Here is a 25415-nt window from a genome sequence, read left to right as displayed (position 1 = left end):
AATTTTTTTTTATTGCCAGAAAAAAATTAAAAGGCAATGGATCTCTCCGTTCTTGTGACCATCAGTTTATACACTGTGAAGCTTCCTTCTTTCTGTGTTTAGTCTCATCCTTCCCATGTGTGCAAAGTCAATGACCAGATGTATTGTATGCTGGGGTTAGGATATACAAAGTTATAGCTCTGTGTACTGCATGTTAGGGTTAGAATATACGATGTCAGTGGTGACTTGTATTGCATGTTCACCAGGATAACGCCGTAGCCAACTTCACAAAACAGTGGAAGGCAAACCTGACCTCTCTGGGTGGGCCTTATGAAGTCCAAGTTCCTTTGCCATCAGACGAGCCCCAGCTGTACGCCATCATCCTGGAGGTCCTCGACAGGACAGGCAATGTCGCCTACGCGCGCCGCCTCGTCATGTTCGATAACTCCTCCTCTGTGGAGCTGAACCCATCGGCATCTCTTCAAGTCGTTACAGCTGATGGAAGGTAAAATAATGTAATATTTAGAGCTAGAGTCTTGTTTCTTACCTTCACACCATCTCTACAAGTCGTTACAGCAACTAAAACTCTCATCTGTGCCTTTGTGCTGTCGAGGATGGACTATTGTAATTCTGTTAGCTGGAATTCCCAAGTATCTCCTTGACAGACTTAAGAGGATCCAGAATAGTGCTGCTCGCCTCATCTGTAGACCATCCACCCAACATCCGCTCTCTTCACTGGCTGCTAGTTGCCTACAAGCTTTCCACTTTGAGTGACTGCTGTTTCTGGTGCTGGTCCTCGGTACCTCTCCGAACTCACTCCCATCTATACACCCACACAACCCTTCGCTCAATGACGACACCAGATTTTTAGTGAGTCCCAATAAGATGAAGACTATGGACAGAGGCCTTTCTCCTACCAAACTCAATCAACTTGCAACCCATTTGGCTTCGTTTCTCTGATTCTCTTACCATCTTAAAGTCCACACTTAAGACACATCTTTTTAGAACGACTTCTGTGGTCCTGTCTTGACCCTGAGCGTGTATGTGTGTCCTTTCTGTAAGCTGTCCACTCTAGCTCTGCATGATGTGCGAAAACTCACAAGTAGTGTCTGTTGTGCACCGCGGTATCCCAGAGTTCCCAAACTACCCTTTCAGAAGTCGACATTTTTCCCAGCACTAGTCGCTACAACATTTGCGAGAAATATAATCTTGTCAATTACTAGCACAACAATTTTATCAAATAGTTTTGGTATCTTGTTTATTGTTTATTTTATAAAATTCTGTCATTGCTTACTCGTAAGATAAGGGTTGTACTTATGTACTTATGGAGTGATCGTTTTTCGTTGCTTAAACTATTTACTTGCCTGTTCTCTGTACATCCATTCTGTTATAAGTGTTAATTCATTTGTTTGTCAATATAATTATCGTGCAATAAATGTGCAATATCTCGTTGACCTTACATCAAGCTGCCTGTTTAAGAAATAAATGTCAAGATGGAAATACAAATACTCCCTATTTGATGAGCTCGACTCACTGATCGTTTCATTGTGGAAGGTCCGGCTACCGATGGCAGACAGACGTGTCCAAAACGTGTGTGTGGAGTGGACCGGTCGGTTCTTCAACTCGGAAATACGTCACAACAATTGGCTGCTTCCGGTGCTGGCAGACACAGGGCGCGATATACGGGGCGAATACGACCAACGGTCCGGCCTCCTGCCGGTTACGGGCACTGACAGTGTTACTGGTGTCATCACCTTCCAGGTAACATCCTGCACGCAGTGACAACAACAACTGGTAGGAAACTGTATACATACATTGACTAAAATCCACACACTTGGTAACGTGCTGTCTTCTGACTTGTTCTCCGATAGCTGGCTCCATGGGTCCTCACGAAACGAGTAACGTCTTATGGTGTTGAGTATTTAAGACGAGTTTGCTTTGATAAAATACGCTTATAATATTTCAGAAAATAAATTGTATAATATAGACAGCACCTGATTTTGTACAAAGATACCCACTTTCTTGAGAAGGCCATCTAGCCTGTCCTGACGTTGGTCTTTTAGAGGTGAACACCAAAATTTTAAATGACCACCATGCCCAGTCCGCTACACTTTATAGCAGAATGTCCCAGGAGTCACCTTAGGCCCCTTGATGGCCTGTGTGACAGAGTGTCTCAACAGTCACCTTAGCCGTCTGCTAGTGACCATCTGGCTGTCGGAAGTGGTTTCTTGGTTCTTTGACCTATGAACAACATCTGTAAACACACTTAGATGTGCAAATATAATGGCTGATGATCTTACAATTTGCTCTGCACACTTTGTTGAAGATGTGCCCAGTTGTACTGGTTTATAAGGTCACCTGTAATGTGGTCTGTAATGTGGTTTATAAGCTTACCTGTATCGTTGTGGTGTATAAGGTCACCTGGAGTTTAAATGGAGGAGCAAGGTCAGCGCCAAGGAATGTCACCAGTGTCAAGTCAGAGGGCACGTGTCTGTACGAGCCACTGTTAGACGGTCAGACATACGACATATGGATCCGAGCTACAGACATCATGGGAAATAACAGGGTTAGTGTTTTACATCCGGGTCACACATCTCATGGGGTATTGCAGGGTAAGAGTCTTACATCCGGACCTCAGGGCTGGCATCATGGGGAATGGAAGAGTAAGTGTTAATTTGTATGCAGTCTGCAGACCTCACGAGGAATGACTGAATGACTAGACTGTTCGGCTAGAGATGTGTTCACCTTTAGTTCTCTCTGTCTCGCTGAAGAAGCAATAGTCTGAGAGTGAGGCTGTTCTGTCTCTCATTCTGTTTCTTACCATTTCTTCTGTAGCTGTTGTTTTTTTTTTTTTGGTTTTTTTTACCATGTCCTGTGTAGCCGTTGTTTGTCGGTCTGTCTCCAACTGACTGCTTTTCTCAGGAAGACCAGGTTCGGGTGAGCATAGACCACACGGCTCCTGTTCTCGATGTCTTCGGACTTGTTGGACGCCAGGGCCGCCGAGAGCTATTTGTGCACAACTCTACTGATCTCTCCAAAATGGTGCTTCAAGTGCATGCAGGAGACATTCACAGTGGACTGAGGACTTTGCAATGGACGCTAGGAACGACCGACCAAACTGCTGATGTTGGAGAAGATGCTGTTGGAATTCAGAGACTAGGCAACATCGTGAGACAGTTACTTGTTTATTTATTTATTTTTATTTATATATTGATAGTCGTCGGTAACATATCAACCATTTCTTTATTTTCATCATTAATGTTTAGTTAAGTGCACTGTGCATTGCTTGCAGGACAGTGTGCGCTGTTTATAACAGCATCATGTCATGCTACATCCACAGGGCAGAAAGTTCACTGAGTGCACAGGGGGACCTGTGCTTATGTTCCACTGATAAAGTCTGCTTCTGAACATCCAGACTCGTGATTTCTTAACCCTGACTTGTTTTCGTAGAATTGGGGAGAGCAATGCTTTGGAAGCAACACTTGTTAGTTTATCGGTTTCCATTTTCAGACGACGTGCACTAGCGACAACTGTCACTGCCCCAGTGTCGGCGAGTGCGAGGTGGACATGTACTACATCCCCTTCACTAGACTCACCAACAACAACGCCCACCAAGGCCTTCATCATCGCCAATATTACATCACAGTCATCGCCACCAACAACGCTGGTCTGCACACCATCAAAATGATTGACATTCTCGTTGATACATCACCGCCCACAGTGGGCGTGGTCTGGGAGGGGCGTGGCGAGAGCGAGGAGGGGGAGGAGGACTTCACGAGCAGTGACGTGTTGCACGTGCGATGGCGGGGCTTCACAGATCACGAGAGCGGCATCCTGCTGTACCGAGTGGCGCTGGCCAGCACGTGCCTGACAGTCCAAGACATTGAGGCTCTAGAAAATGCCACGGAAACTCAGGCCGTTGACATGACAACACTGAGGATTCCGCAGCAAGGTGACAGTTCCTTTGTCAATGAATAACCAGGAGAAAAAGTCGCTTTTTAGGTGTGTGCGTGTTTGCGTTGTGTGTGTGCGCACGTGCTGGCGTTCTAGAGAGACTGTGTGTGTGTGTGTGTGCGACAGTGAGAGAGAGAGAGAATGTATTAAGATAAACGTGTATCTCTCCAATCTCTGTTGTGTATATGTGTATACAAATGGTGGCCCTTTCCATGAATCTAGTGAGTTTAGTCTGCAAGCTATTTGTCATCGTATCTCTCTTCTACAACATTAGCTCCACTAACTAACGTAGCTGTAGCATCTCACTGTCATCACAGTGTGGTGTTAGCTAACATCTCACTGTCATCACTGTGTGGTGTCTTATCACAGGTCACTATTACGTCAGTGTGGTGGCTTATCACAGGTCACTATTACGTCAGTGTGATGTCTTACCACAGGTCACTATTACGTCAGTGTGATGTCTTATCACAGGTCACTATTACGTCAGTGTGATGTCTTATCACAGGTCACTATTACGTCAGTGTGATGTCTTATCACAGGTCACTATTACGTCAGTGTGATGTCTTATCACAGGTCACTATTACGTCAGTGTGATGTCTTATCACAGGTCACTATTACGTCAGTGTGGTGGCTTACAATGGCGCCATGTCCCCATCATTAGTGGGTTGCTCAGACGGAATCACCTACGACACTACGCCCCCACACTTACTCAACGTGATGGTTGCTCACGCTCGTGTGGGGCGGACAATAAGCTGCACGCAGCACGGACAGCTCTGGCTCATCAACTCTAACCTCACCCGTGTCCAGCTGGAGTCGCGGCCAGAGTGTCTGCATGTCTGTCAGAACATTTCCTCACTCGTGTCAGTCGAACATCTGTCTGTGACGTCGGCATTGGCTGTGGAAGGAGATCTGTCGAGCGAATTGTGCCGACAACTGCCGATGACGACCAAAGATGCCGCCATCATGTTGCCCTCTGATTCCTTGACCGTGCAGTGGCAAGGCGAGGACAAGGAGAGCGACATCGAAGACTTCTGGGTAAATCACTGGAAACTGTGCCAGCCATTTTAGTTTTGCTGTAATTAAGGTTTCTAAAAGACTGAAGATTAAACCCAGTTTAAGTGTAACCTCACCAAAGACTACTGTCATTGTTTAACCTTTCCCATGTTAACATTTGACCTTTAGAGTTATGACAAGCACACAGAGCAGCTCTCCAATTGTATTCTGAGTAATAAATGCAGCTTGTGACAGGTAACAGCCAGTATCAGACACATGACACACAGCTAACTCCTCATATTATAGCTACAGTTCTCTTACACCTCTACTTCACTGCAGATCGTTTCCTCTGTCCCTCAGGTGGGTCTGGGTCTGGACAGGTCCACAGCCTCAGCACCAGACGTGCAACCGCTCACACCTACAGACGGCAGGCAATTCTTCCATCTGACCCACACTGGTCTGGGTCACGGTGACATCTTCTACCTCTTCTTGCGCGTGCTCAGCAAAGCCGGTCTCGAAAGCCAGCTGACTATTGGCCCCTCATTATTGACGTCACACCGCCTGACGTCACACAGCCTCTTACAGTGGTTGTCGAGGGCGACCTTCTAGTGACCGCATGGACACACGGAATGTTTACAGACAGCGAGCAGCCTAGAGGTGTTGAATTTGTTTACACATTCAGAGTGGGTGAGTACGCAGCTCTATTTCTCTGTTTTGATTGGATTGAGTGGACGAGGAAACAAAGTATCATTCTTCCGGTGCTGCTGTTTCCTTCTACTTTCTAGTTTTTTAAAACTGTATTCATCCTTGGAAGCGCGTGTCTGATTTGTCACTGCATAATTTCTTCTGCTAAGGCTAAATTCTTTGGGGTCCCAGGGACCCTTGTTCTTCGCCTAACTTTGGAGGGGACCCCATTGATGAAAATTGAAGGGGTCCTCCGAACTTTTAATGCGTACTGTACGCAATTTTTTGCGTAAGCAGAAGCCCTGGCATAATCAATCTTGACTGAAAAATCGGAGATTATCAGACATATTTTTAAAATACACAAGTGTTTACGTCTTTGCAAGATGATAAGACACAGAAAACTGCAACATTCAGATGACTGACTTGGACGAGTGGTGTTTTAACATCTTTGTCAGCGGGATCACTCTTGTCTGAAAGCTGCTCTTCACACTCACACTCACTGAAGTCACTCGCTGAATCGTCGTCAGTCTTGAGTGCCCTCTTTCCTAAAATTTCTAAAATTTATCTACGTATTTCTATGTTTTGAATGTGGAAGAGTCAAAGATTGATGGGAGAAGAGCAGCCTAATCGTTCTTTGTTATTAAGAGGCTCCCTCGCCATTCTGTTGGCTTACTCTTCCCTTTCAAACTGTCAACAAAGACCACAGATTAACGACCACTTTTGTTTACTTTAAACTTTTGTCGACAAATCTTCTGTTCGGTTAATATTCATATCAGTCACGACAAAGGTTACAAATATTGTTCCAGGCTCTCTGTCAGTTGGTATGTGATGAGGTTCTGACAGGAACAAGGGGCTATATCAGCGTTTAAAGTTTTGTAATTGTAGTAATTTTAATTTTCTTGCAGCATTTGGGGATGATCGCCGGGGTGTACCTTAATTAAATGCTAAGATAATTTCTTCTTTTTCTTTGATACAACAGTGAGCTTCTCTCTTAGCTTAATAACATAATTTATTTTTTCAACTCCACAAAGTTGACTCTTATCACTTCTTTAGCCTCTTGTCAAACCGCTCAGTGCCAATACATTTTGTCATTACCGATGTATTATTTTATCTCGTGTGTGTGTGTGTGTGTGTCAGTGTGTGTGTGTGTGTGATAGATTGTTCTATCGCCTATTTGCTATGTATCATCTTGAGATAATTTCTTACAAGTTTTATCCAAAGTGAGATCTAATGAGATGCTATTTCTTAGGTCACGAAGGGGGATTCGTGACCCCGTTTCTTACTCTACCCGACCCATTGGCTACACGCTGCAAGAAGCCTAACATCACAGGGTGCATCAGCTATCCGGTAACAGCTTTATACCCTTATGATACCCAGTCAGGACGACGGTTTTTCTTTCAGCTGCACGTGACCAATGCTGCTGGTCACGTGGTTACTGTCAACACGTCATCAGAACGTCTTCCTAATTACCTCCCACCTGAGCATGCCGTAGTATTCGACATTGTCAAAATCCAGGTGTCGCCAACTGTACAAACAACTTTGCCATCAACAGGATCTTCGCCTAGACATTCTGTAGAAGCACAACCGCATTTCACGAGCCAAACGGCAGACACTAGCAGAGCTACGGACAAAACTGAGTCCCCTGCGTATAAATCTGACGATGTAGATGTCATCCTTCAGACAGACGAAGTGTGTATAGCATGGGAGGGATTTTCTGGTGATGACGCCATCTCTGTCGAAGTCGGAATAGGAGCTCTCCCTAACAGCGATGATTTCATTCCCTTTACAACAGTCCTGACCGGAAGTCCTACTTGTGTAGACGCTAGTTCACTGCCCTTGTACAAAAAGCTGTATTCTGTTGTCAGAGCAACCAACACAGGCGGTCAAACTGTCTTTTCTAGTGATGGCTTTACTATGATCCCAAAATACGACCAGAAAAATAATCAGCTCATGGTTTTCGCTGGAAGAGGGTGTCGAGCAAATGACATCATAGGAACCTCCGTTCTCTCGCCCTCCAAATCATCCCGCGAGACTCAGCTGATGACGAGAACTCAGCTACACGCTGGTGACGTCATCTTTGTCCAGCTGAGACCATTTGTTGGTAGCCTTGTGTTCAGTGGAGCTGTTGTCGTGCAGACCACGCTTACAGGCTATCAGCTTGTGATGCAGGCAGATGTCCTGCGTGTTGTTGTTCCCCAGAATGCCTCCAGCGACATCACTGTGGATGTCATGACCTGTCAGAAGGAGGCTGTTATTCATCCCAAGTCTGACAACAGCGCCTCGGTCTCCTGGGAAATTTCCGGACCCTGGAGTGACTTCGTCAGGTATTTCCAAGTGCGCGTCGTAGACGAAACATGCAGAGTTGAAGCCAAGAGTAAAGACCAGTACACGGGCCTGATGTGTCTTAAAGGTGTCAGAGACGTGTCACCCATAGAGAGGAGATTTACATTCAGTAGAATCGACTTGTTTCCTGGACATCAGTACTATTTTACCGTGGCGGTATGCCTTGACAACACCTGTCTACCCGAGGTGACCTCTGACCTATTTGTAGTAGCCGGCAACCCCGTGACTCTGTGTGATGAGGCTATGGTTAGGGCGCAAGCTGACCACACGTTGACCATTGGTGTAACAGCTCACGTGCAGCTGCTTGATGACCCGCTGACGTCTGTTGCTCAAAGTTCAGCCTGTGTCTTCAGGTGGGCAGTGTCTGGAGACAGGAGCGGACAGGTGCCACTGTCGGAATGGCAAGTCAGCAGTTCCTCCAGCTGCTCCAGCATTCAGGTCAGATACAAACATCCTTCAGCACATGGCCAGCACAGGGCTCAGAGTGCGAGTAGTAAATCTTTCGAAGCAAAAACACATTTCAAAGCTGGCCCACAGCAACACTACATGAGAGTGAAACTTCTTAGCACTTCGCTCCTCTTGAAGATCAGCTCCACACTTATCGCAAACTGTAGTGATTAACCTGCCTATTGAGGAAATGGCCTGTAGATGATGATGATGATGATGATGATGATGATGATGATGATGATGAATTCGCTAATGCTTAGAAACAGTAAAGATAAAACGAACATAACTGAGCACATCTGCACAAATACATTTTCGTTTTCAGATGGAAGGTGAAGTGCGTGTCAACAGCACCGGCAAAGGTCAACTACACGCATGCATACAGGTGATGTTCCCTTGGAGACCGGCCAATGTAACATGCTGGAGACTGTCACGACCTGCAAGCTTGCGACAAGTTGACCCCTTCCACGTCATAGAACTTCCCCACGCACTCCTGAGACAGACATTCATCGACAACCTTTTGTACAGTCAGCAGCTGGGTAGCAAACTTCACGAACTGTTTGAGCTCGACATTGACTTTGCTGCCAGTGACGTCATGATGTCGGCCTTTGTGACGGACGGTTATAACAGAAACGTTACGTGGTTTCTGATGACGTCAGATCGTGTACCTCGTGACGGGAGCTGTGCGGGAGACCCATCATGCCTCACCTGGAGGAAGACTGAAAATGGCAAAGTAGTGTTTCCACGAGACCTGTCGAGATTTGCGCACGGCACTGTGTACTACGTGTGCGCACTCATCTCGCCGAGGGAGTGGTCAGGTCAAGGACAAAGGTCGACCACTGAGGAAGCCACTGAAGGACAAAGCGGGACAACTGCAGTCTGTGGAGATGGATTTGTAATCGATGACGTACCGCCCATCCGGGGATCAGTTGCCATTGGCAACTCGGAAGAGGGCTTTGTGGCTGACGAAGGCCACCTGTTTATTACCTGGACAGGTTTTTCAGACGTAGAAAAAGACGTCACGAAACTCCCGGACTACGTCACCATGAACTTCTCTGTGGCCCTGGGTGAGCTCTCCACACTACTTGCCAAGGCGCACAACTTTTATAATGCATTTATCAAAGTGAAATTTATCATTATTTATTTCTTCATTATCTTGTATTCCACTCAGCAAAGTCAGTTTTAATTTTGTAATGTTGACTGAGCAAACTATCAGTTGTCTTCCTCTGGTACTCATACCCTTTAAATAACAAACATTTCATAACTATTGCATTTCGCTCACAATTACAAATATAGTAGTATAATAGTTTTATAAGTCTTTGACATTGTGATTTTTACCTGAGAAGCTTACCAATAGCGACAGTATTGTGAGGCCATGCTCTTTGTTACACTGGGACAGGAAGCTACCCCGGAGGCGAGGACATAGCTCGCTATGTGCAGGTGGGACAGCGAACCACGTGGATGTTTCTGGACTTGAAGATAGCTCCCGGGACACAATGCATCGCTACAGTCAGGGGTAACAGCAGAAAACAGTAGTCATTCTGGCACTGAAAGCTTGAACTAGAACTCAGCTAGAGCTCGCTACTTTGGGAAACTGATTAATGCAACAAAAGGTAACCAGTAAATTAAATGACTGCTACACCACGTGACCAGTAAACTGCTTAACGACAATGGAACGGCGATGATAACGGATGGGTGGGAGCAAAAACCACGAACATCTTGTCACCAAAAAGAATGAAAAAAGAAACGAAAGCCTAGTTCTGAACAGTAAACCCTCGCAGTTGTGTATAGTGTAACAGGGTGTATCCTGCCTGTAGTACACTAGAGCGCTGTACACTGTATTTCTAATGAAGCGCTATGTATAGTAATTAAAGAGTTGTATTTTCAATTTTAATGAAGTGTTATTTCTTGTAAATATTGTACAGAATTACATATTTAATTATGATGTATCGTTGTGTAATGTCCGAACATGCACTCAGTTTATTGCTGGGACAAAGTATTGAACTTGTGACTTTTTCAGCTGAAGATCGTGCTGGTCACGTGACAGAATCCTGGTCTGAGAGTTGTATTGTTGACAACACACCACCTACCCAGGGTCACGTGACCGTAGGGGGATTGTATCAAAAGCCGTACGTCGCAAGCAGTGAGCTGCTTGTTTATTGGGAGGGTGTGGAGGACAAGGAGAGTGGCATCAAGCAACTTGAGGTAAGTGTGTGTATGACAGTGCATGCGAGTATAATTAATTGAATCTAATAAGTAGAGCTACCTGCTCCTCTACCTCTGTTCCCGTGTGTTCTCTGTATCTATAGGTTTGTCTGTTGCTCTTATATTCTCTAAATATCTAGTCTTCTCGTGTTTTCTCTATTTCTGTTCCCCAGTGTTCTCTATATCTATGTATCTCTGTTCTCTATATCTCTGTTGTCTGTCAACAGGTGGCAGTCAGCACCACAAGTGGGTCCGACGACGTCATCCCCTTTCAGGTGTGTCGGGGCGGGTCAACCGTACTGACCCAGACGTCAGCGTTAGTAGACGGCCATTCATACGTCTTGCTGCTGAGAGTGAGTGCGATTATAAGGCTATAGTGTCAATGTGTATACTGTCGAGTTAACGTTAGCAGACGGGTTAGCAGACGGACATTTCTATGTTAGCTCTAGAGAATAAGTGCGGTTATAGGGCTACAGCATCAACAAGTCTTAATATCATACATTAGACGGACATTCCTATTTCGTGCTTCTGAGAGTAAGTAGGGTTATAGGGCTACAAGTTCAAGCTACCTTAATCAGTGCAATTATCACAGAATAATCACACAATAGGACAAGTAGTGCAGTAGTGGTGTGTCCTTATAAAGTATTCAGCATATGATGTGTCAAGCATCAAACACGAGGGCCATCATGTCCACAGAGGGACAAGCCTTTGCAATCTTCCAAATGTATGACGTGTGAAGCAGAAACCACTTAATGAAAAGACTGTCATGTAAACAATGCAAAAACTGTCATGTAAACAATCTGTTTAAACTGTTTAATGAGTAATGCATCAATGAAGTCGAACTTCACGACAAACAGTTAAGAAGCTGAACGTGAATTCGAAATTTGTAACTTGCCGAGCCCTAGGAGTTTCGTTGCTAAGGCTATAATCAATTATCCAAGTTCGATCACGTGTTAATTAGGGGTATCCCTCATCTAGCTAGGGTGGTCTGGTAGCGCAACGGTTAGCGCCTGTCCCCAATACAGTGAAGGTTGGCTGTCCCGGGTTCAACTCTCGTCTCGGGCACGCTGTTCTTTCTGTGAATGTGGCATTGGTCTACAGGGCTGGCTAAGTTGCTTGCTCGGCGTAAAACACCAGCTCTCCTACCAACCCCTCCACATCCACATAGCCCTTTTAAACGACCAAAAGTTGATCGACGAGAGACAGTGATTCGCGATACTCACTTGTCTCTTTTCACATCCTTCACACTGTGATTGCCGTTATTTTACTATTGTTAGTGTTGCTAGAACATCTCAATGAATTGAAACGTACTGAATACAGTTTATACCTTCTTTATTACTTTAGTAGTGCAGTAATATTGTACTGTGTGATATTTATATTATTTACAACAGATATGTAGGTCTTTTTGAACAGAGATTTTTCTTAAATCGCAAATAGTTTCATATCTTGAAAATTTGACTTTTTAGTAAAATAGCTTTTTAATTTCGAATAATTGCATTATTCTAACTCCAGTCCACAAACAAAGCTGGCTTGACCACACTGACGTCATCACAGCCTTTTACTGTGGACAGTTCTCCCCCCGAGCCTGGGATAGTTTGGAATAGTGCCTCAAACTCCACCGTAAGTCATTCACAGTTTTCTCAGCATAACTGACCTAGTGTCAGAGAGAGAGACTTATAGTGATTGGCTGGCCTGATCGTAATATATCACAGACTGAAAGTGATTGGTTGACTTGATCTGGACACAACACAGACTTATAGTGATTGGCTGACCTGCTCTGGACACAAGAAAGCTCGGAAGGAGCTTCTGGCGACACCATATGTTATTATAGTCGACTAGTCCACTACAAACTGACATCACTGGTCTAGACTAAGAGTATGTAAGGATTACAGAATTCAAGCGTTTTCCTATTCCATGTCTTCAAAGCAGTGAATAAAAGAAACAGCCAAACCTCAGTTCTACTCCATAATCCGTCGAAAACAATCGGCGCAATCCGAAACCAACGAAAACCGAAGCAATTATTACCATATGAATTAATTCGTTCTACACACTCCAAAATACATTTTCTGGAGAATAAATATAGTGTTCATTACTAAACACAATAAGAAAGTAATATATAATGAATACAAAACACTAATGTCAAGAATAATGAATATTAAACATAGCTTGTTCTTTTCTAAAGACTTTTCTTGCCGTAAAGACGGCGAGGAGAGGAGAAAGATGTGCAAATATTATTGTTTGGAAGGAGAATCTCCCTCCATGAGGACCTTGGGTATCAAACATCATCTGAGGTCATTTCCCTTCTTGGTCTTTTGGCACACCCGGTTGGCACCATAGCGAGTATACAGAGATACCTGTCTGAAAAGCCTACTCAGCGTGCGACAACAGCTGTCCTGACCCTGTAGTCTGTCATCGCTTACTCAGTATAGTGGCTAGAGGGTTAGGGTTAGTGATAGTATGTATATAGTATTATAATAATAATTAGTCTGTCACCGCTTACTCAGTATAGTGGCTAGAGGTTAGGGTTAGTGATAGTATGTTATAATACTATAATAACATGTAGTCTGTCACCGCTTGCTCAGTATAGTTGCCAGAGGTTAGGGTTAGTGATAGTATGTATATAGTATTATAATAATAATTAGTCTGTCACCACATACTGAGTATAGTGGCCAGAGGTTAGGGTTAGTGATATATGTATATATATATACTATATATAATATGTAGCCTGTCACGGCATATTAAGTATAGTGGCCACAGAGTTAGAGTTAAGCTTAGTAATATTATGTACAGTGGAACCTAGGTTAACGAACTTAATCCGTTCTGGAAAACTGTTCGTTATCCGAAATGTTCGTTATCCGAAACAATATTTTCCATAAGAAATAAAGGAAATAGATTTAATTTCCCAGCCCCTGTTGACTCGCTAATATCAGGCTATATAGGCCAGTTTAAATGAAGTTAAATAAAAAAGAAAGCGTGCATTCCCCCTCCATGAGCACACGAACATTATAAATCGGGGTAACCATTTTCTGTAGCTTTGAGGTTAAAGGAAAAACGTGTCTTGTTTTTTGTAAATCTTCGTAATACGACATTATCCGACAGACGCATGCCACCTTCATACTTTGAAATGTTGGCCGCTTCCTTGTCACATATTGAGGATTATATTAAAAAAAGCATAACAATCAGAAGGATGCGCATAGATAAGGAACGACCGAGTTAGACGTTTATTTTGTATAGAATATGTAGTCTGTCACCGCATACTAAGTATAGTGGCCACAGGGGTTAGGGTTAGTAATATTATTGATATAATATTATAATGGGTTAGGGTTAGGGTTAGTATACTGAGTATTCAATGTTCTACACCAGGGATGCACAACCTACGGCCCGCGGGCCATATCCGGCCCGCGACGCGGTCCCATCCGGCCAGCGAAACTTCTGCCCACAGTGCAGGAAATCGGCATGTTAGTAATAAAAGAAGACCTTAAAAAAACGAAAAAAAAGGAAGAAGAAGTATTTATCCCCACGTAGGGGGGTTTCTCAATCTTTTTTTCGATGGACGAACATTTCGATTCCGTGCTCCGACTTGGTGTCTCTACGATGAGGCCGGACATTCAAAGTTGGTTTCGGGAAAACAACTTCAAATATCCCACTAATTACTACATAATTAATGGTAAGTAAAACTTGTTTCTAATAAAAAATGGTATCTGCTCTATTTTTTTCCTTTTTGTATTTTTCTGCGAAGTGGCCCGCGACACGGCTGTCCGAAATGGATATGGCCGAAAAAGCTTGGGCATCACTGCTCTACACTAACAAGCGATTTAACTCTCTGGACACTATATTGAGTATGCGGAGGACAAACTACAGGGTCAGGACAGCTGTTGTCGCACGCTGAGTATGCCTTGCAGACAGGTATCTCTGTATACACGCTATGGTGCCAACCGGGTGTTTGGCACTAGGACCAGCAAACATTTCACAGGGACAGTGACATTTCAGCACACCGGAAAGAATGGAATTGTTTGGCTAGACACGCGGGGTGATGCTCACACATGGACAAACATTGTTTTTGCAAGATTTGCCGCCAGGTCACGTGGGCACGCCGACGAAATTCCAGGCAGCCGACGAAAACCCTGACGAAATTTTTCGCGGAAAAAATCGACGATAACCGAAGTCGACAAAAACTGACGTTCCGCTGTATACTGCTTCACTGTCATCTACATGGCCTGCTATTGTTTCCAGTAACAATTCTACAATCACTCACTTCTGTCTTTAAAAATATAAATAGATTTTCCACACTGAACTTTGCTACTGAATTCAACAATAACCTAAATACCCACTCTATATTCAACGGGTATGTTCATGAATTTCGTAAGAACAATAAAAAGTTTACAGTTTACACCTGACACTGACTTTCAGCAACAGCTTTTTACAGTGAACTTTGCTACTGTACCGTTAGAACATTAACCTATGGACACAACGGTAACGCTACTGAATTGCAAAATAGAAATTTTTATGTAATGATCTGCTAGGACAGTCAATTCGACAATAGCAAAGACAGATGCTAACCAGTGAACAGATGCAGACGTTGGACTGGACAGCTTAATGGACTGCACAGCTGCTGGTGAAGGCTTCTGTCAGCTCAGCAGTGATTGTCTGATTTATCTCAATCAGAGAAATGATGGTCTCATTTATCTCACATCAGTCAGAGAAAGAAGAGGGTCGGCCATCGCAAGGCACAGTCGGCACCTAACAGGACCACCGGGTCATCTGTCTGACGGTGACAGTAGATGTCCGTTAGACGCCAGTACAATGTCCATAACAGTTTTCTCGCAAAAGATAACCCTAACCTCAAGTGTTTATGATGACAGGAGCACAGATGCTACAGCCAAGATGTTGGTGAGTACCCGGTGTACTGGTCTGGATTCCGTGACCTGCAGTCTGGCCTGGCCTACTTCAGGGTTGGGCTTGGTTCTCAACCTAATGAAACCGACATTCAACCTTTCGTCTACGTAGGATTACAGACATGTAGGTCAAACTATTGTTTGTTATTTTCATCTCTGGTTTCTATTTTGTTTTCTCTTGAAGTTATTATCAACGGTTTCTCAGCTCTACACTTTACTGGTGAGTTTTGCCTTACTGTTGGTCACGTGCTTTGCAGCTTATTCCTGGAAACGAGAGTTTGAGCAAGGCAAGCCCTACTACGTCACTGTAGAAGCCTGCAACCAGGCTGGTCTTTGCACAGTGACGTCATCCACAAGCATGACCTTTGATAGCTCTCCCCCTACTGTTGGTCACGTGGTTGTCGGGCCTGAGGGTCAGAACAGCAAATATCTTGCACACAAGTAAGATATTTCACGACTATACAATCGTGTACCTTACAAACAGAACAGATAGGCCTCATACAATATTGTATTGTATTGTATTGCATTGCAGGCTAATACATGTCTACGGGTATGTCAAGGTGCTGTAGGAAACAACAGCGTGAGTGCATTTTTGAAAGGACACAGTTTAGGTCTCGACCCATTTCGACACATTTATGTTACCGACACACTAGTATACCCGAGGTGCTAGGTAATAGAATTTCGAAACCTGACACCGAAGCTGGATTTACAAGCTTTTTCTTATCATTTTAGTAACGAGTGATATCAGTGGACAGACACATCAGTAAACAAACCACAAATTACTCGCAAACAATCATAGCACACACTTAAACAATCCTCCAAGAATGTCTTTTACAACTTCGACCAAAGAAACCGGAAAGGCTTTGAGAGGATAGATCAAGTCTAGAACCTATCAAATATAGAACTACTTTAACAGTAAACTGTAGAAGTACTAGAAGAAGGCCTTGAACTCTTGACCTTTGATGCTGTTGCTGTGCTAAGATCAACGTTGTAGACTGCGTACCTGTACCTGAGGTCCCACGTGTTTCAGTTCATCGATACAAGCAATGTGGACTGGCTTCTCAGACCCGCAGACTGGAATTCAGGAATTCCTGTGGTGTATAGGAACACAACCACACGGCTGTGACGTACTTCCTGTAAAGTCAAACCTACTGTCACTTGTTGCATTCATGTCTGGTTTGGCACTTCCGGCAACAACACCTTTGTACGTCACAGTGAGAGCTCGAAACCCGGCAGGTCTGCAGTCAGTCGCCGTCTCGGAGAGTTTCACAGGTAACCCATCTGTCACTGTCACATGCAGTCGTCTGTCACTGTCACATGAAGCCGTCTGTCACTGCCACATGCAGCCGTCTGTCACTGTCACATGAAGCCGTATGTCACTGTCACATGTAGCCGTCTGTCACTGTCACATGTAGCCGTCTGTCACTGCCACATGTAGCCGTCTGTCACTGTCACATGTAGCCGTCTGTCACTGTCACATGCAGTCGTCTGTCACTGTCACATGTAGCCGTCTGTCACTATCACATGCAGCCGTCTGTCACTGTCACATGCAGTCGTCTGTCACTGTCAAATGAAGCCGTATGTCACTGTCACATGTAGCCGTCTGTCACTGCCACATGCAGCCGTCTGTCACTGTCACATGTAGCCGTCTGTCACTGTCACATGTAGCCGTCTGTCACTGCCACATGCAGCCGACTGTCACTGCCACATGCAGCCGTCTGTCACTGTCACATGAAGCCGTATGTCACTGTCACATGAAGCCGTCTGTCACTGTCACATGAAGCCGTCTGTCACTGCGACATGTAGCCGTCTGTCACTATCACATGTAGCCGTCTGTCACTGTCACATGCAGTCGTCTGTCACTGCCACATGTAGCCGTCTGTCACTATCACATGTAGTCGTCTGTCACTGTCACATGAAGCCGTCTGTCACTGTCACATGAAGCCGTCTGTCACTGCCACATGTAGCCGTCTGTCACTGCCACATGCAGTCGTCTGTCACTGCCACAGGTCGGCGAAAAGGTCAGTACTCATTTGTGACAGAGACCAAGTTGTACATGACAGTTTAAAGGTAGCAAGCTCGTGTCACAGAAAGCTGACAACATGGCTGATAAGGAGCCATCCACCTCATTTCTACTGTTTGCAACAATGGCTGAAAAGTCGCTACACCACCACATTATTTCTGATATTGTTAGTAAACTCAACTTACTCTGTTGCTGACGCTGGTTGATAATCGCCGCTCTCTCCATTTTAATAACATGCACCTCACACTCATTTTTTCTAATATTGGTTGCTTACTGTCCGCTTCACATAGACATTGGCTTCTTTTTTTTTTTTTCTAGTCGACGTTTCTCCACCAACCGTTGTTGTCGCTCCTTACTTTACGTCACCACGTGACGGCAAACGAACTGACAGCCAATGGGATCGCTCAGTTCTGCAATTGATTTGGCAGTTTGCTGACCCTGACAGTCCGGTTGTCAGCCATACCGTTAATGTCCGCAGTCAACTAACTGGTCGACTTCTCACCGAACCAATAGTTGTTGGTGCTGATGACAAGGTGAGATGTTATGCTGACGATAATACACCACACCTGTAATTACTTCTTATATCTACGCTATAGTTTCAAGTGTTTTGCTGTTCTGTCCTATTCTGTATACCAAACATCACACATATTCGTTATATTACAATAATAATTTAAAACGTATTTGCTATATTTATTTTCTCGTAATATCAAAATTGCAAAGTCATCACATAGATTTATTGAAATAATGAGTTGTTCAAAATGTCTGAGTTATCCTCAACTGTTCTTTGCTAAAATAGGTAGGTGCTCTCGTGTTAGTGATTTGCTGACGTGTCATAAGGAACCTGTTTGTATGCAAGATGCGATGCAAGATTCTCATTAGGAACTTTCTCACCTGGGTGTTTCTAGTACAAGACAAGGGTCAATAAAATACAACGATACAGCAATATCCATTTAATCTTACCTGCTGTGTCTCAGTCAGACGCAACCGCTTGGCTTTCTTGATTCTTCGTCTTTTTTCGAATGCATCTTCAGGAATCAGTACAGGGGCATGCAAAGGTCGTCAGCTGGTGCCCACCAGCAGTTCCCTCCCCTAACAAATTCGAATCTCTGTTCATAGATGACCTTGACTCTCGACCCTGACCACTTGCTTGATAACGGAGGTGAGTATTGGGCGTCGGTTGCTGCCTGCAACGCCGCAGGGCTGTGTACGGCAGCCACTTCCACCCGCCTGCTTGTGGACGCTACTCCTCCCATCCTGGGTACCTTCAGGTCCCCCATCACGTGGTACAAAGACGACGACCCTGATGTGGCTGCTGCTGTCAACGTCACGTGGCAGGCATTCAGTGACCCGGAGTCTGGTGTCGTGTCCTATCAGATCGTTGCAGGACGATCCTATGGCGGCGAAGACCTCTCTGAAGGCCGTGTGACTGCAGCTCACGATGACAGTAGCGCTGTTCAGCATACCTTGCTTTTTCTCTCAGAGGCGCTGAGGGCAGATGATGTTATTTTCTTGGGTATCTGGGCCAGAAACAAGGTGGGTATGCAAAGCGAAATGGTACGAACAGCCTACCAGGTGATCGTGGACACAACAAACACCACCGGCGGCCTGCTGATCGCCTTGCGTCACTCCTGCCCTGTCTCCTACTGTACTCTGGAGTGCTCCTGTGCTCCCAGTGGTCAAGTCTGTCCAGGCAGTCCCGGTCAGTGCCACCAGCTTGAAGTCACTGACTCCAGGCTGGGAAATGTCCACGTCATTCCTTACATCAGCCACGACACAAGGCCGCAGACGTACACGACGTCAGTGAAGTGTCTGGAGGGCCACTGGACAGTGTCTCCAAGTGACCAACTCAACATCTCGAGGTTTGAGTGGAGTCTCGGTCTGACCAACAGAAGTGCTGGTGCGGGCGTCTTTAACCCGCTAACTGAAGCTGTCTGGTATGATGTGGGGCTCACCATGGAAATGACCTACTGCCTACCTGGAACGCGCCTGCTAGCTTCCGGTCAGAGCTACGTGTTGCATGTACGGGCCTGGCTGTCTCGTGACAGTCACGTGACCTTCCTGTCGGCACCTGTTACTATTGACAGCTCTCCTCCGTCAGTGTCACGTGGTAAGACTGTCGTCGAGTCTAACGGCGTCTGTGGTCGAGACGTAGATTATGTCACGTCCGAGCCCAGCGTCACGGCATGCTGGGACGGCGTATTTCAGGATGTTCAGAGCTACATTGTTGGCTTTGAGCTCTGGGCTGGTACGTCACAGTTAGGTGAGTCAACCTGACCAACACTCTCTTGATAAGTGTCTTTTTGGTCAGTGATAACAAGATTTGCTTGTCTGGTGCATTCCTTGATATACAAGCGATATCCTTTCGTCCATTTTCGTTTGTGACTACCTCATAGTGGTAGCAGCTGTTTGAATGTTTGGTTATTTTGTGTCTTCCCTAACCTCAACAGCTAACGAGAAACACTATTAAACTGTAATATCTTGTATTCCATAGCTGATGATTTGGTCAAAAAGACCTCCGTTGGCCTGAACACCTCTCACGCAGTTTCAACTGCCAGCATGGAGAAAGGTCGTCGCTACTACTTCACGGTGCGTGCTGTCAATGGCGCCGGTCTGACGACGTCCGCTGTGTCTGACGGCGTTGTCGTTGACGTCAGTCCCCCTATTGCTGGAGTTGTCTTTCCGGCCTCCCGCTACGTCACTCGCCTGGCTCAGACGGCCACAAACTGGCTGGCCGCCTCCTGGCACGGCTTTCAGGACCAACAGTCGGCCGTCAGGTCTTACCAGGTCGCCATCGTCCTTGACAGTCACCCGACCTCTCCCGTCATGCCGTTCGTCAACGTCGGCTTTCTGACCGAGTATCACTTCACCGACCTTCCTCTACGACACAATCACAGGTTTGTGAAACAGTTTGACACAATCGCTTTCTGTCAGGTACGTTTGTTAATGGTATGGTAATTGTTTCATGGTAATTATTCAGTAATTAGTAATAGTTTTAGCTGTTGAGTAAACAATGACTGCACACTTAATGTTCCAATCTAGTGTTTGGCTAGTTGTCCAATGGAAGACAAGTAAAGACATTGAGAGCCTTTAAATGACGGCGATGACGGCTGACCGTCTTGTGGAGACATCACTGGACGATCGCGCAGGTCGATGAGCAAGTAGATGATGTCTTCATGCTCTGACTTCCGTACGTCATATCCTGCAGCTTTCAAGAGTTAGAAGGGTCACACAGCAGTCTCCAGCACCAGTCTCCCTGTGTCTGGCCGCCATCACCTCCTCGTGTCAACAGGGAGCAGAAAGGGTCTGGACGTCAAGAGCGCGTGCGTTCCACTTACTATAAATAGACAGCCTCACTGGGGACGCAGGGCGGTCCTCAGCAAAGGCACTTTCTTGAAACTGAAAATAAAGAGTCTACAGCTGCGGTGTTCCGGGACATCATCAATCGTGTATGTCACTGACGATGCACACTAGTCACTCTAGAGAAAATGGCTCCCTGGTGATGTGCTGTCTAAGCAGTAGTAGACTTGTTTCTGTAGACATTCCGGACAAAGACTGCGATTGATTAAGGTGCTGTTTGTGGGATACTGTCTCCAAAACCATTTTTGTCTTGCAGCAGCTTAATCTGAGGTTTGCTTTCAGCCTTTTGTCTGATTTAGTGATGACTTTACGCAATTATAAAATAACGGTTCAAACAGAAGTCTGATGGATATTTGTCACTCATTTCATTAGATTGTGAGTACACCATGGTGTCTACAGCTAAACTTTTATATTTCCGTTTAATAATGTCTCAAATGTATGCTCCAAATCGGTCATTGAACTTCTATTTAAAGTGATGAACTTTCCTAGGTGGGGGAATGACCTTGAATTCCGCGTTTAGTGGCATCTCGACAGTTTTACAGCAAATGAAGGTCCAAGAAAAATGCTTATATGTGAGCCTCCACGACGAACTGAGTCTCAAGTCGCGCGGAACAGTTTGGTGCTCGAGGCCCCGAAAGGTGACAGGGGTCAATTATGTACAGTTTGACTTTTCTTTCAAAATGGATTCCTTGGTTATTAACCTATCAGGAAAATACACTGCGATGTTAAAATAAAAGTTAGAAATGGACTTGAAATACGTTTTACTCGAGGTACCCCACTGCGATCAGTACGGCTTTCAGACGAAATTCAAACGCTGTGTCTCTACTGTTTCCTATCAGAACCCATCGTGTTACACCTTGCCAGAAAGAGCGGAGTCCGTTTGTTCAACTTCTTTAAAGAACGATTCAAATATTAACCGATCAAAAGATTTGTCTGCAAAAGTTTAGGAGTAAACAGACCCGGTCGGCCTTCTTTACGCTAATCTTTGACCCCGCTTTTCTCAAAATGGCCGCCACCGTACTTTCACACTTCAAACGTTGATAACTCACTCAATGTTAGGACTAGAACAACAACTTTTGTATCAACAGAAAGTTCAGAACCTGTACTTTTTAAAAATATGCAATTTGGCAAATCTGAAATTCGCGACTTTCGTCGTGGAGGGTCACAAATGTTTATTCATGCACTTACAAAGTTTCGTGTGGATGAGAAAGTTTAAAAAGAGCCGACGAAGAAATCGTGTTTTCCGTTAAGCACCTGAGAAGTCGCTGTTTACTTTGTGCCAGGTACAGTGTTGTCGTCATGGCTACAGACGCTGCTGGACTCACTAGTCAAGCGGCAAAGTCGGCGGCCATTTTAGTTGACAGCACTCCGCCAGAGGGCGTCACTTGCAGTCACTTTGACCTCATTAGCGAAAAAGCGATGACGTACATATCGACATCATCCTTGCTGTACGTCACGTACCGGGCGGACGTTACCCTGCCGCCAACCACCCAGAGCAGGATGGTAAGGGTGACACTAACTGCCCTCAACATTCAGCCGGACGCCAGGGGGTATGTGGGGTACGAGGAGCTCAAGATACCCGTCTTCTTCAAGTACTCGCACTCCGGAAACGCTTCAGCCGAGCATCTGCTTTTGTACTCAGCCAACAGCAACAGCACTCAGCTGGTGACGGTCCATGTCGAGGCCAGGCCAGGAGCTAACATGGTGGCCAGGCTGTCCTCGTGTTCCCAGGAGCTTGTGTCGTCACCGGAGGCCATTTCTGTGACTCAGATCTCACAAACCTCCGTCTCTGTTTGCGCTCGCGTTTACGACAAAGAATCTGGAATAAAGACGATGATTGTTGGCTTGGGTACGACCCCAGGAGGTCTGCAAGTACAACCTTTCACCCCTGTGGGTCACAGCGGTCACTTCCTGTTTGACGTGCACGTGCAGCACGGCGCCCCTCTGTACGCCAGCGTCATGGCGGAGAACGGCGCCGGACATCGCGTGCACTTCATCTCCAGCGCCATCTACATGGACAAAACGGCCCCTCTGGTATCTGAGGTGAAGGTCAAACTCATTTACGAAGGTGAAGGTCAGCCAGATGGCCCTCAAGTGCGGGGAGTCGCTGAGTGGACTGCGCATGACAACGAGAGCGGTATTGTGGCGTGCACCTGTAGGCTGGGTGAGGTTCTTCAATTTTTAAATCAGCCAATCAGATGAAACCTAATCTAATAGAAGCTAATCGAAGTGTAAGAACAGACTGCGTCGGTAAAGTCGCATCTATTCGTTTAAAGGAATGCTATTCAAATTCACAGAAGACAATGTGTGTTCATAAAATCGCAAGTATTTATGTAAAGGAATGCTGTTTAAATGCAGAACAACAGGATGTGTTGATAAAGTTGCATGTATTTGTGTAAATAAATGGTATTTAATCTGACTGAAGTCATTTGGTGCAGTGAGCCCTTCTCACGGACAGTCAGTAGCACCTGAAGTGGAAAGTGTGACGTCGACAGACTGCGTGCTTGTCATCGCGCAGCCAAGACATCGCGAGTCTGTCATCGTGTCTGTCAGATGTATCAACGGAGTTCAGATGGACACAACAGTCACGTCACAGCCGGTTGCCATTTTGCTGCAACCGCCAGATTTATCAATGGTAACATCGTAGTATACACATATACACAACAGATCATTGTCTAAACATTTAAAGTAATTTCTTAAAGTGAGCGGAATTCAGAACTCAAAACCAAGTTTCCTCTAACGACCTACCCTAAACGGCTTATTAACCCTTGGGGACAGAGTGGGTGTGCATCTTCTCGCACGATCCTAGCGAAAGAAAACTTTCTGAGGGAATAAGCTGTATGCACATCAACAGTTCTTGGCATTTTTATCAACAAATGTTAGTACCAACAGAATAGAAGTTTCCTTGGCAACAGTCATTAAGACTGGGACGCTTAACATGTTTCAATATCAGTATCAATAGCTATGTCACTGTTGCAGGCTTCCCTGGTGTTTCTGGACAACAACCCCGTCGTTTCCCCATTTGACGAGCGCGATGTGGAGGTCAGGTCTAGAAACTCCAGCCTGGAACTGACATGGCGAGGTGTTGATGACACGAGTGTAGTCGCCTTCTATTACCGTTTGCACCTAAATTCCCTCCCGCTGACTGAGTGGTCTTCCCTGAATACCTACACAACATCGGTAGTAGCGCTACAGGCGAACCGTGCGCCGTCTGGCGGGGTACTCACGGCGCAAGTCCGAGCATCCAACGACAGAGGAATGACGTCAGACATTGTGTCCTCCAGCGTCCTGCTGGACGACAGCAGACCGTCAACTACAGGTAAAGGTGTGCTTTGTGGCCAACAGTGATGACGTCATGTCTATATATGAAACATAATGATATATAGAGAGAGAACAAACAAATTGATATAGTAAACAGTTAAAACTACCAATGACCTTTGGTGGAGGTCATGTCTACTCTGATACTTGGTTGACTTTGCTAGTAACAAACGTCCAGTCAGTGTAAACAATAAGACATCTATCACACATGTCTTACAGGGAAGACAGCGTCTGCCACAGTGGTTGGCGACATCCTCCTCCTGGACTGGTCAAACGTTTTCAGTGGACATCGCGATCTCACTTACCTGGTTTTTGCCGGCACAGCGCAAGGTTTTGGTGACGTCATAAACCACGTGACTGTGAAGACGCCCTCCTACCGACAGCAGCTGACGAAGCCGCTCGATGAACTGTTTGTGTTGATCAGAGCCGTGTACGCCAACGGTATGTTTAAAGATCACGTGGCCAAACTCTCACTTTAGACACAGTCCCCTTTGTTTACATGTGTATGCTCCCTGACTGTCAAGTATGTCATAAAAATCATATATATATATAAATGTTCGCAAATAATATTTTTACTGTCTACGTTTCTTTTTTCTTATTAGCAGACGATGCACTTTCTGTATTCATTGTAATTAAGTGGCGGATGCATATTTAATGGGTTTCAGCTATCTCTTGTAAATACTTCTCAAATATCTGTGATATCAAGTACAGAAGTATCACGTGATCAAGTGTATGTGCAAGCTCGCTGTCATTAAGATTTTAAGCATCGACAAATTATAATGTAATAAATGACACAAATTACATGTCATATTTGTATCTCTCAGTTTAGGTGTAGTTTTATTTAAAACAGCTTGAAAAGTAGTTCTATGCGGTATATAAAACATAAATTGTGATTTAAGTGATTTCAATAAATCTGTAGTCAGCTGACAGCCTGTATGAATGTGTGTTTGTGAGTGCGCGTGCACAGTCGAGTACATGTATTTTTACTTATTGTTAGGTTTTGTTTGTTTGTCTGTGCTCACGTGTATAATCAGACACCTGTTTCTCTCTCTCTCCTCTCTCTCCTCTCTCTTCTCTCTCTTCTCTCTCTTCTCTCTCTTCTCTCTCTTCTCTCTCTGCACACTTCCGGTGTTAGAGAAGGGTTACATAGTGTCGAAAACAACGGGCCTGCATTACCATGAGAAATGCTATGAACTTTAACAAACAATAAAGTAAAAATG

At 45.1% G+C, this 25415-nt stretch overlaps 1 protein-coding gene across 1 annotated transcript; it reads left to right on the top strand.

The window, feature by feature from the left end:
* The first annotated feature begins 345 nt into the window (after window positions 1–345).
* LOC112573002 lies at window positions 346–25122 on the top strand. The gene is made up of 24 exons (XM_025253034.1): window positions 346–484; window positions 1534–1740; window positions 2396–2545; window positions 2902–3147; window positions 3490–3931; window positions 4541–4968; window positions 5287–5523; window positions 6417–6423; window positions 6860–8391; window positions 8723–9464; window positions 9797–9913; window positions 10418–10602; window positions 10830–10955; window positions 12115–12222; window positions 15465–15621; window positions 15755–15938; window positions 16528–16769; window positions 17839–18053; window positions 18637–19780; window positions 20012–20414; window positions 22161–23041; window positions 23316–23512; window positions 23857–24196; window positions 24415–25122. The coding sequence occupies exons 2-24, from the start codon at window positions 1546–1548 to the stop codon at window positions 24672–24674; spliced, it is 8538 nt and encodes a 2845-aa protein (XP_025108819.1). The 5' UTR covers window positions 346–484; window positions 1534–1545; the 3' UTR covers window positions 24675–25122.
* Window positions 25123–25415: the final 293 nt, after the last annotated feature.

Source organism: Pomacea canaliculata, linkage group LG9 (assembly GCF_003073045.1).
Source record: "Pomacea canaliculata isolate SZHN2017 linkage group LG9, ASM307304v1, whole genome shotgun sequence".
Lineage (NCBI taxonomy): Eukaryota > Metazoa > Mollusca > Gastropoda > Architaenioglossa > Ampullariidae > Pomacea > Pomacea canaliculata.
Note: the sequence above shows the minus strand (reverse complement) of the source record. Positions and strands in the feature narration are given on the sequence as shown.

Bases quoted from the DNA above. Each gene is read 5' to 3' on its own strand.
- LOC112573002 (XM_025253034.1), top strand. From the start codon at position 1,546: ATGGCAGACAGACGTGTCCAAAACGTGTGTGTGGAGTGGACCGGTCGG. The intron at 2,546-2,901 runs GTTAGTGTTTTA...TGCTTTTCTCAG, and splicing joins ACATCATGGGAAATAACAGG to GAAGACCAGGTTCGGGTGAG. The intron at 20,415-22,160 runs GTTTGTGAAACA...ACTTTGTGCCAG, and splicing joins CCTCTACGACACAATCACAG to GTACAGTGTTGTCGTCATGG.